Here is a 12,057-nt window from a genome sequence, read left to right on the forward strand (position 1 = left end):
AAATCTTCAAAAATCTTTAAAGAAAGAGCAGTTTTTCTTGTGTCCAGCCCACTATGAGACCAAATGTTGCTGAGCCTGACACACAGGTCTTTTGTCCACAGAGAGGCAAGAACACAGCCATCTGGTGCAGGAGCTAGACTTGAAAGACCTGGACTCTACCCCCTGTTTACTTCTTAATAACCATGTGACCTAGTGCACGACTTGGCCTCCTTGCTTAACCCCTCTGCCTTTGATATGTTTATCTGTACATTGAAGATAATGATAAGAAATTATTAGACATAATTATTAGGCATGAGATATGTCTGGCGTATAGTATATCTTTTTCTTTCTTTCTTTTTTTGGTGAGGAAGATTGGCCCTGAGCTAACATCTGTTGCCAATCTTCCTCTTTTTTTTTTCTCCCCAAAGCCACAGTACATAGTTGTATATCCTAGTTGTATGTCATTCTAATTCTTCTATGTCGGATGCCGCCACAGCATGGCCTGATGAGCGGTGTGCAGACCCGCACCCAGGATCCAAACCTGTGAACCCGAGGCCGCTGAAGCCGAGGGAGCGAATTTAACCACTATGCGACTGGGCCGGCCCCACGCATATAGAATACCTTAAGAACCAAACACAAGGGAAAATATCTCAGGCAAGTCACTTCTCTGTAGCTCAGTGTCTTCATCTAGAAAATGAGAATATTAACAGCTGGCATATAGTCCTGTGCTTAGTCTTCCCTCACCCCCACCCCCACCCAGAACCCCCATTCTCTCTTACCTGGCTTTGTTTTACTCCATAGTACATTTTGTACCTTTTTTTTTTTTTTGAGGAAGATTAGCCCTGAGCTAACTGCTGCCAATCCTCCTCTTTTTGCTGAGGAAGACTGGCCCTGTGCTAACATCCATGCCCATATTCCTCCACTTTATATGTGGGATGCTTCCCAGGTGGTGCCATGGCTTGCCAGGTGGTGCCATGTCCGCACCCGGGATCCGAACCAGTGAACCCCGGGCCGCCGAAGCAGAATGTGCGCACTTAACTGCTGCGCCACCGGGCCAACCCCATTTTGTACATTTATCTATTTATTGCCTTTCAGCCTAATAGCATGTAAGCTCTAGAGCAAGGATCTTTGTCTCTTTTGTCCACGTTTATAGCTCCTGAAAACAGTGCCTGGCATATACTAGACACTTAGTATATTTTGATTGAATAAATGAATGAATAAATATTAAATAATATGATTTGTACAAATAGAAAGTGATTAGCAACCCGCGTGGCTTGTAATAATTATTATGACTCTCACTGTATTTCACTACGTTTCTGCTCACTTCCACATTTATTGGGCCATCTTGTGCTCACTAATATAGTTTCCCAGGTATATTATCTTTAGAACGAGGTCCCTTGGATTGCAGACATACATATTCTGTCTTCGCAAAGGAGTATCTCCCATTGTAAATTAATGATTTAGCATCCCTAGTTCAAGCACCAGCTTCTTGTGAGTTTGGTTAATGTGAGTCAGCCCCCCTCAGCCGGCTCACATCAATGTGCACAGACCAAAGTGCTTGCAAAAGTTAGGGCAACCCCAGGGCATGGCTGTCTGGTGCGCTCTGGCCCGAGGGTCCTACAGTTTCGCTGTGGACCCAGTTACCATCGCTGCAAAGGCGCTGGGAGTGGTAGGCCAGGGACAGTGACTTGAAGGGCACAGCTAACCTTCTCAGCCAGTGCCTGCTCCCCACAGCCTTGCCTGACCATCATGTTATCAAATGTTAGCATAATATCCAGTGATGTCTCTTACTATGAGCAAGGTTGTGCATCTTTTCGTGTGCTTAGAAGATCCACTATTATTTTCTTTTCTGTGAACTGAGTGTTCCTATCCTTTGCCATTGTCCTCTGAATTGTTGATCTTTTTGCATTTCTATCTCTAACCCACTTCGTATTTGTCCTAGTATATGAGTTCGGATACAGATCTGACTTTATTTTTTCTGGATTGCCACCCAGTTGTCCCAATATCATATATGGAATAGCCCATATAATCATCGGTTTCAGATGCTACCTTTAACATATAAAAAAGTGTTCATATATCTATTTAAGTTTATTTCTGGACTTAAAAAAATCTCCTGATATCCTGACTTTTTAAAATTTTTGATACAATGGATTCTTCAGTATCACACCTACTCCGCCTATCACTGTGTGGGGCCTGGGATCACCTAGGTGAACATGCTTAGTCCCTGTGGTCCGCAAGGGGCATCTGTCGTGCTCTTCCATTCCTCCTCTGGCTGCCACTCAACCACATCCACTGCTCACAAAGCTGCCAGGGGAGGCTGTGCACAGCCAGAGAATGTCTGCCCATGCCAAGTCTGCCAACTCCACGTGCTCCTAAGTGTTCTGTCCTCAGGCGTCAGAGGGCTGCCTGGTCCCTTGCTAGCTGGGAAGGACAGCCTCATCAAGTCCAGGCCCTCCCGGATCTGTTTTTCACGGCGCTGCAGCGGCCCTGTCCTCTTAGATAGCTCCATTTGGCTCATTTCATCACATCAGCTTTCACAGCTGAAGAGACGTGTTTGGAGAGACACACAGTTTTGTTTCCTCTGACCTCCTCTCCCTTCTCTCTGACCCCTCCGTCTCCCCCTCAATTCTCCTCTCTCCTTCCTTCTCCTTTTCCCCAGTTACAAAACAAAAGCTTTCACTCCCATGACTACCAACAGAACTGGGTCAGTCTGTCTGACTTCGCAGTGGGAGGGGAGATTGTTCTAGCAACAGCCGGCAAAGTCAGGGTTACACAGGCCCTGTTTTTAAAAGGATTCGAGGCGGGGCATTTTGCCACAGCCTTGCTGCTCAAAGTGTGGTCCCCAGACCAGCAGCATTGGCATCACCTGGGAGCATGTTAGAACTACAGAACCACAGGCCTGAGACCTAGTGAATCAGAATGTGCCGGAATGCATGTGCACATTAAAGTTTGGGAAGCGTTCTGCTACGAGACCAGATGACTGAAGGGGGAGAGACTGGGGGAGAGAGAAGCACAAATGTTCTATTTTTCGGGATCTCAACACTGACCACCAACACCTGAAACTCAATTTCTCACCATTCTCCTCTCACTTTACCTTCCAAGTCTCTGAGGAGAGTCTGCAAAGCAGTTTCCAGAATCTTCTGGTGACGAAAGACAGAGAAATGGAAGGTGCCCATTACACGTGGGCTAAATTTTTGTTTTTCCTTTCTGAGTTGTTAGTGACCAGGGTGGGGCGTCCTAGAACTATGGGATGGGAGAGGAGCTGTGGATGGGATAATAAAAAGCACAGGAGAAATGTGGTTACTGAGGGTTATTAACTGATTCTCTTTAAGTTCTTTGAAAGACATGAGCAAAGAATGGATTCTTTTTTAACAGAGGTTTGGGGCTATTATACTATAGTATTTCTTTGACAGGCAGTGTTGCTCCAGGCCTGAAAACCCAGGATGTATGACTTCTGAGAGTTACACATGACCAGGGGTATGCATGGGCCAGCAGAGCGCCTGCCCTCCACCCCCAGTCCCAGCCCCACCCCCACCCGGAATGTGCTCAGGATCCTGGGGCTGAAGCTTGAGTTTGTGCACTGGAGAGCAAGTTTATTGCTCCAGCTAGACTGGAGCCATAGAACTAGTTAGACTCAACCAAGAGCTGGGTTTCAACACTTGGCTGTCATTCTTTTTTTTTTTTTTTTTTTTAAGATTTTATTTTTTCCTTTTTCTCCCCAAAGCCCCCCGGTACATAGTTGTATTCTTCGTTGTGGGTTCCTCTAGTTGTGGCATGTGGGACGCTGCCTCAGCGTGGTCTGACGAGCAGTGCCATGTCCGCGCCCAGGATTCGAACCGACGAAACACTGGGCCGCCTGCAGCGGAGCGCGCGAACTTAACCACTCGGCCACGGGGCCAGCCCCACTTGGCTGTCATTCTTGATCATCCACTGTGTGCCAGCAAATCCCCACATTTTCTTTTTGGTCTTTCAACAATCCCGAACGTGGAATGTTATTTATCCTATTTTACATCTGAAGAAACTGAGGCTGGCTTCCCAAGGTCCTCACCTTTCTTCCTCATCCTCCTCCCACAGCACTAAAGCGACGCTTACTCCTGGCTGGCAGTTTTATGTCTTTATTATTGGTGGATCCTTATTCTCATCTACTTTGTGAGGAAAGTGGGTCAGGGTTTACCATCCCCATTTAACAGAGGAGAAAACTGAGCTTCAGAAAGACGATTTGAGCTAACCAAATCTTTCCCAGACAGACTCAAGTGTTTAGGGGAGTCTGATATAAGAAGCCGGAAACCTGGCTAATGGAGCGCAATGTGGGCGGACTGACCCGGCGTTTAAGATGCAAACCCAGTTGGGGGCCACCTCGCTCCTTTACCTGCGCTGCACCACCCCTAGGGGCGCTGTGTTACCGTCTGAGCCAAGACCTGATGTTTTCTTTGCGGGCAGCAGAGGGCAGCAAAGGCAGTCCCGCCTCTGTGTGTCAGCACGGCCCAGCAGCCCGGAAGCCGTCCATCCTGCGCTTACCTGGCCGTCAGGGAACCCAAGATTCCGAGAGGGCAAGTTCAAGGTCATCCAGGTATCAGACAGACCCAGGCTTAGAGCCCAGGCTTCCTGCTGATAGCATCTCAAATAGTCACACTCCATGATGGTGCCCGATTTCATCCATTCCAAGACGCACATTTTTTTTCATATCTTTGCATCTCAAACCAGAATGTATTTTACATCGATGCCAGGAGAAAGTACTGCCGTTGTTTACATGGCAGTGCGTCTTTTATTCTTTCTTCCTTTCTTTCTTAGGAATACATAAAATAATGGTGCCTCTCACAATCGATGACATCTTAAATTCGTGAAATGCTATACTAGTAAAAGCCTCTTTATTGAACTCTGTGTGTGACATGGATTATTTCCTTTAATCATCGCAACTCTAGGATGGAGGTATTATTACCCCTACTTTGCAGGTGAGGAAACAGAGAGAGAGCGCAACTAGACTACATTTGCACACCTAATAAATAATACTTTGTTCCTTCCACAACAAAAGATTCTGGGTCTTGAATGATAAGCTTCATTAAAAAATGCAAATGTGCAAGTGGCTACAATCAGGTAACAGCATGGAAAGTTCCCTGAGGGCCAATATGAGTTAAAATCCAGACTGGAAGGGGTAGAGTGGGATGTGGATGAGAATCCTAGAGCAGAGGGAAGTCTGAGGTCAGAGGTGGGTTGGGAGAGGCAGTATGCCGAGGAGGCAGGAGAGGGGCTTGGAAAGGGAGATGAGAAAGAAGAGGGCACAATCTTGACAAACTCACCCTGAAAATCCCTCCTCTGGCATGAGGACTAGCTCTGAAGTTTGGAAACATCTCTGCAAATTCAGCCCAGTCCCTGTCCCCCACCCCAAGCATCTCCCCATCTGATCCCTGTTCTTTCTAGGCCAGGAAGAGAGTAAAAGGGAAAGTGAGAGAGGAAGAGATACAAACAAGAACTCACTTCCTCCTTCTTGCATTTAATTACTGAGACAGTCGAGCACCTTTTTCTTCCTCTTATTATTGTTTTCCATCAAAATATTTTTAGAATTAGTTTATATGAAGATAAATGTGCTGTGAAGATGAAACCAGGGGCCAACCTGCTTTAACTATACTCAGTTGTGTGTCTGCAACAGTAGTTAGATAATGCCTTACTCAAGCCCACCCTATAGATAACATTTCTGATGCTTGGGTCACCATGGTAATGGGTGCTTAAGTTTTTCAGGAACTGAGAACTCCTTGTCCAGTTGAGGTCGGTTAAGACCACTGACTCAGGGGCCCGCCCTGTGGCTGAGCGGTTAAGTCTGCGCGCTCCGCTGCGGCGGCCCAGGTTTTCACTGGTTCAGATCCTGGGCGTGGACATGGCACTGCTCCTAGGGCCACATTGAAGCGGCATCCCACATGCCACAACTAGAAGGACGTGCAGCTAGGATAAACAGCTTTGTACCGGAAAAAAAAAAAAAAGATTGGCAACAGTTGTTAGCTCACGTGCTAATCTTTAAAAAAAAAAAAGACCACTGACTCATCAACTGGGCCTGTGCAAATGCCCAGTAGGTGACCCCTTGACATCAGAGGGCGGGCGGAAAACTTCCCCCTCAGATCATGCTAACACCACCATTTTGTGAACACGAGTCCTATGAAGAGCCATGAAGCTTCACTACGCTTGCACAGATCAATTACCTCACTTCTCCTTACCTACAATCATCTGTTCCCACACTGCAGACAACCCTACCCATCTATCCCACCAATATCTCTAATCCCCATTTTCAGAGAGGCAGATTTGAGACTTATTCTCCTGTCTCCTTGCTTGGCTGCCTTGTGAATAAACCCTTTCTCTATTGCAAACTCATTGTCTTAGTGATTGGCATACCATGCGGCAGGAAAATGAGCCTGGTTTGGCAACAATTATCAATGTCCAGTGACAAGCCTCAATTTCATCTTTTGCACCTGGAAACCCTTGTGTATCTATTGTTGCAGATGACACCCCTGGGTGCTAGGAGGAGAAGGAACTAGCACCCTCTTTTACAAAGGAGAAAAGAGATCCAGCAAGGCTTAGTGCTACACCATCCCCTCGGCAGAGCTGGGGCATCCCCACCAGCCATAGCTGGGTACCCACTGTGAGGGCAAGCATTCCATGAGGTCTTCCAACAACCCTCATAGGAAAGGCTCAGAGACACTGAGTGACCTGCCTCAGTCCCCCCCAGCTAGTAGGTGATGCAGCCAGGATTGAACTTAAGTCTGTTTGACTCCTAAGCCCAAGCTGACTTTACTACCCAGGCTGCCTGAATTGACAGGATCTCCAGGAACCTGTTCTCTGTTTCAAGGGCTGCTCCCCACAATCCCCTCCCCTCCCTTGCTCTCCACCACCACAGTGTTTGAGGCTGGGGCTGGGTTTGAAGTGCCTTTTTCACTTATACTATTCCTCTGCCCCCAGCCATGAAGCTGGACCCAGGCTCTGCCACTTCCAGGAAGATTTATATCTGTGGGCAGAGATGTGTATCTGTAGGAGGTAGGTCAATAGCCTACCCAGGGGCCGGCTCCGTGGCCGAGTGGTTAAGTTTGCGTGCTCCGCTGCGGTGGCCCAGGGTTCGAATCCTGGGCGGGGACATGGCACTGCTCGTCAGGCCACGTTGAGGCGGCATCCCACATGCCACAACTAGAAGGACCTGCAACTAAGATATACAACTGTGTACGGGGAGGGGTTGGGGAGATAAAAGCAGAAAAAAAAAAAAAGATTGGCAACAGTTGTTAGCCCAGGTGCCAATCCTTAAAAAAAAAAAATAGCCTACCCAGTCCCTGCCCACCGAAGCCTTCCTGGGCTGCAGGAAATGATCCTTTTCCCTGGCCACTCCATCTACTGGGGATGCAAGTCAGGTAGGATGATAAATAATACTAAACTATAGCTGAACAATTTTATACTTCATCGTACATTTCTCATCCATTAATCCATTTGGTCCTGATACCAGCCCTGTGAAGAAGGTAGAAAGTACCCTTCTTGTTCTACAGGCAAGGAAACCGAGGACCTGAGAGGTTAGGTAGGGTCTCCAGGGTCAGAGGAAGAGGCAGACACTAGGCTTGAGCCCAGCATTATAAATCCCCAGGACTAGGGCACTCTCTAATAAGTATTCACCGGGCTCAGACCGCAGTGAGGGTTAATTGAATTTTGTGTTCTTTTTATTTTCTCTCAACTCAGCATAGGGAGAGGAGATGGAGGGCTGAGAGGAAGGTAACTGCAGAGACCTCTGTGGGGAAGGGGGTCAGCGGAGGGCTGGATGAGGATGCTGCAGTCCTGGGGAGGGTAGGAGAAAGGAACCAGAGAGAAAAGTGAGCTGATTCTGAAATTGTCCTCGGGGCCCACTGAGACTCAAAGTTAAGGCGGGAAGGTGTCTTCTACTTGCTCAGGGCCCTGGAGAGAAAGGTACTTTACAGACATTCCCTAGGAGGCTTGGGAGGAACACCTCCAAGCTCTCCAAGGTTGGGGGGAGGGGGCAGGGAGCGGGGGGGGGGAGATGGGGGGCACCCAGTTGCCCTGGGAGTGGCCACATTGTGAGGTGGTTCTGGGCACAGGCTGTGGGGTTGGGGTGAGAGGAGACAGAGGTGGTGGGGGCAGTGGCAGCATCCTGGGCTCTGCCTGCCCCCACCCCCTGCCTGGGGGCTTCTGCCACCACCACCATCATGGGCAGCGCTTATCACTGGGAGGCCCGTCGCAGGCAGATGGCTTTGGACCGGAGGAGATGGCTGATGGCCCAGCAGCAAGAGCAGCAACAGCAGCAAGAGCAGGTGCATGAGAGGGGCCAGGTTCATCGGGGTCTTTCCAGGGGCAGGAAGGGACTGGGGAGGAAAGACAACCCTTAGGAAGCTGTCTACTATTTAGTGGATGTTGCTTTGCTGGGGGTAGGAGGAAAGCAAGGTCCTCTGATGTTCTCTTGGATGGACTGTGTGTGTATGTGTGTGTGTACTGGGGGACTCAGCTTTGCTGTTGTGCTAGGCTGAGGCTTAGTAGGGGGTGGAGGGGGTCGGCCTGGGAAGTTTTAAAGCTATGCTGTCCAATAGGGTGGCCACCAGCCTGTGTGCTATTGAGCCCTTGAAATGTGGCTAGTGAGATGGAGGAACTGAATTTTAAATTTTATATACATTTAATTCATTTAAATAATGAATTTAAAAACAAATACTCTACATCTTGGAAATCTTTTAAGTCTGTTTGGAACAACTTTGGTATGTGAATCTACTTTTTCAACTGTAAGTTTTATGAACTCTAAATATAGATCAAATATTTTTGATGAAAACATAGTGTTCAAATTAAGATGTGCTGTTAAGTGTAAAATGCATGCTGGGGTTTGAGGACTTAGTACAAAAACAAAGAATATAAACTATCTCAATCAGATTTTCAAATTGAGGGGCCGGCCCGGTGGCACAGCATTAAGTTCGCACGTTCTGCTTCAGCGGCCTGGGGTTCACCAGTTCAGATCCCCGGTGCGGACATGGCACTGCTTGGCAAGCCATGCTGTGGCAGTCGTCCCACATATAAAGTAAAGGAAGATGGGCACAGATGTTAGCTCAGGGCCAGTCTTCCTCAGCAAAAAGAGGAGGATTGGCAGCAGATGTTAGCTCAGGGCTAATCTTCCTCAAAAAAAAAAAAAATTTTTCATATTGATTACGTTTTGGATGTATTGGGTTAAATAAATTATTAAAATTAGTTTCACCTGTTTCTTCTTACTCGTTTTATGTGCCTACTAGAAAATTTAGAGTTACACATGGCACGCATTATGTTTCTATTGGACAGTGCTGTTTCAAAGCATTTGCAAGAAATTATTCTTTATCCTCTGGCACTGCAAAATGTTTTCAGTGCACGTCTCCTAAGCTAGGTGTTCAGAGACTGCTGTTTCCTGGGTAGGGGCTGTGCTGGGGGCACTGGCAGCATAGAAATAATTCTTGGTGTTGTGGGTGAAGGGAGATAGCCCAGGCTCTAGCCTCAGCCTCCAACTCCAGGGAATGGAGACTCTGGCCACCTCCACCTTTCCCTTCTCGAATCTCTTGCCTTGCTCCCCACAGTGTCTCTGGCAAATGTGTGACTGGGTGGGGAGGGAGGAGGATGCCACTTGCCGGGGGCTTCTTGCCAGGAACTAAAGAAACTCCAAGAGGAGGAACGCCAATCTGAGAAAAAAACCCAGCCGCCTCAGATGTCGCAGCAGCCGCCCCCACCGCAGCTACAGGAGGAGCAGCCACCACCCTCACCAACACGGCTGCAGCCGCCACCACCATCACCATCACCATCACCACCGCCATTAACATCACCACCGCAGCCTCCACCGCCAGCACAGCTACCAGCTCGGCTAAGGCAACAAAATGTCCAAGACCCTCTTATTCAGCGCACCTCCAAGTACATTATCCAGGATTCCCAAAGGCCAGGTCCTCAGCTTGGCTTACTGGGGACCGATCAAACTGGAGGGCAATCCACCTACTTTAACAACAACAGATTCCAAGGAGAGAAGAAACTCCCTCAAGGCCCTGGTGAGACCCCTGGGAGCGGGGAGGTGGGTAGGAGAGTTCTTTGCTCCCATTCCGGCCCTTTAGTCTAGATTCCACATCTGTCACCCCGCCCTCTCTGACTATCCCCAGTACCCTTGGCCTTTACTTGAGGGCCACTCCCTCTGGGTATGTTTGTGCCAACCTAGGGCTGCAAAGAAGGCTGCCAACTTCTGCAGAGGGTGGCTGAGAAGTTGTCAACTCCTCCTCCAGGGTGAGGGTGACACAGCACGTGGGGATGGTCAGAGGGTGGGATATGAGTTGAAAGCTTAACAACAGATATACTAAGCTCTGTAAGGTCTGGAACAGGGAATCACAGCGTGGCTTCCTAGTTGCCAATTTTCAGGCTAGGCTCCGTCTGCACCTGGCCCCAGGTAGCGGCTGCCTCCTGCCTGCCCAGCACATAGTCAAGTCCAGCTCTGTCACGTTCTATTCTCAGAAAGTGCCGGATGAGTAATGTGTGCTTTGTTTCATCACCAGGTTTTAGGAAATCCTACCAATCTAGCCCAGATAAATACACTGGGACCTCACGATTCACGGTAAGACATAGAGTGTGAGAAGCAGACTCTGGCTGAGTGGCTGCGAGTGTGCTTGTGTGTAAGTGCATGCGGAGTCTAGAGGCTTCCTTGGCAGGAAAGGGGGGAGGGGCTGCAACTACAGAGTCACTTCTGGATGGTCCATTCCTCCATGTGTTGCCTCCATGAAAATGTCTAGGTAGGGCCTGTTGGTCAGCACTAAGTGGAGGGGTTGACAATCTATTTGGAAAGATAGGAAAGGTGCCAGAGAAGCAAAATAAAGCAGCTGTTTTGTTTTTTAAGATTGGCACCTGAGCTAACAACTGCTGCCAATTTTTTTTTCTTCTCCCCAAAGTGCCCCCAGTACATAGTTGTATATTCTAGTTGTGAGTGCCTCTGGTTGTGCTGTGTGGGACACCACCTCAGCATGGCCTGATGAGCAGTGCCACGTCCACGCCCAGGATCCGAACCAGCGAAACCCTGGGTCGCTGAAGCAGAGCGCACGAACTTAACCACTCGGCCACGGGGTCGGCCCCAAGGGGCTGTTTTAAGTGCTGACTGGGGTAGAGTCAGCTGGAGCAGGAGAAAGGCAAGACCTGAAGTCAGAGGTTGTTGGTCTCAGTCAGGATCACCCCTCCCTGGTGGTGTGATTTAATCTCTGAGCCTCAGCTACCCATCCATAAAACGAGAATGATAATACCATCTCCTTAATAGAGGTGTCATGAGGACTGAATGTGGCAATTAAAAGAGAGGGAATCAAAAGCACTTAGCTGAGAGCCCGAGCCTGGCTCATTGGAGGCCATCAAACCCAGGATGGTAACTCTCCATGAGGATTACATAAAACAGTACAAGATTAGGCCTCAAAGGGCTTAATACAAGGTTCTGAAACCAGCAGGCCCAGAAACTGCTACCTAACCTGTTTTGTCTCCTCTCTCTCTCTCTTCTCAGTCAACGAATTATACACAGCAGTGGTGATCCAGAGATAGACCCCAAGATCCCACAGGCCATCCGCAAAAAACAGATGAGCAACCCCACCTTCTTCCCACCCAGCCACATCTTGCCTCCAAAGCCCCTCTCTCTTGATCCACTCTAGAAGAGGAGCCTAGCTGAGAATAAAGTGTGATTTCTTCCTGGAAAGAATCAAGAGACTGCTCAGCTCTATAAGACAAGGAGGAGGGGAAGGGTCAGGAGGACCCATGAAGGGGATGGAGTGCGTGGGAGAAGAAAATGGAAGACAATTCCATGCTTCTCTAGGAAAAGCCAATGGGAGACCTTGGCCTTGGGTCCCCCAAGTCTACAGCTCCACTACTGGCCCTTGTTTAGCAATGACAGGTCTGTTGGTAGCTTCAGGTTTATGACTCTCAGTGGAGCCATCACTGCTCCCTGCTGGCCGATGCTTAGTGAGATACAGCTGGGGAACGAGGAGTTGCAGTACACCAGAGCAGGCCAGCGGCAGCAGTAGGAAGAGGTGGCAGGCAGGGACCCGCCGAGTCCAGTGTAATGCCTGGCCCACAGTGGGCACTCAG

At 48.8% G+C, this 12,057-nt stretch overlaps 1 protein-coding gene across 2 annotated transcripts; it reads left to right on the top strand.

Annotated features, from left to right (window-relative positions):
- The first annotated feature begins 8,049 nt into the window (after positions 1–8,049).
- CCDC200 (coiled-coil domain containing 200) lies at positions 8,050–11,671 on the top strand. 2 transcript variants are annotated; one of them, XR_011523342.1, is made up of 4 exons: positions 8,050–8,270; positions 9,543–10,001; positions 10,497–10,555; positions 11,480–11,671. XR_011523342.1 is itself a non-coding variant. In XM_070561830.1 (4 exons), exons 1-4 carry the CDS (start codon positions 8,166–8,168, stop codon positions 11,504–11,506), a joined length of 582 nt encoding a protein of 193 aa, XP_070417931.1. In that variant the 5' UTR covers positions 8,050–8,165; the 3' UTR covers positions 11,507–11,671. The 2 variants fall into 2 exon arrangements, 1 of the variants encoding a protein (XP_070417931.1); XM_070561830.1 differs by having other exon boundaries at positions 9,611–10,001.
- Positions 11,672–12,057: the final 386 nt, after the last annotated feature.

Source organism: Equus przewalskii, chromosome 10 (assembly GCF_037783145.1).
Source record: "Equus przewalskii isolate Varuska chromosome 10, EquPr2, whole genome shotgun sequence".
Lineage (NCBI taxonomy): Eukaryota > Metazoa > Chordata > Mammalia > Perissodactyla > Equidae > Equus > Equus przewalskii.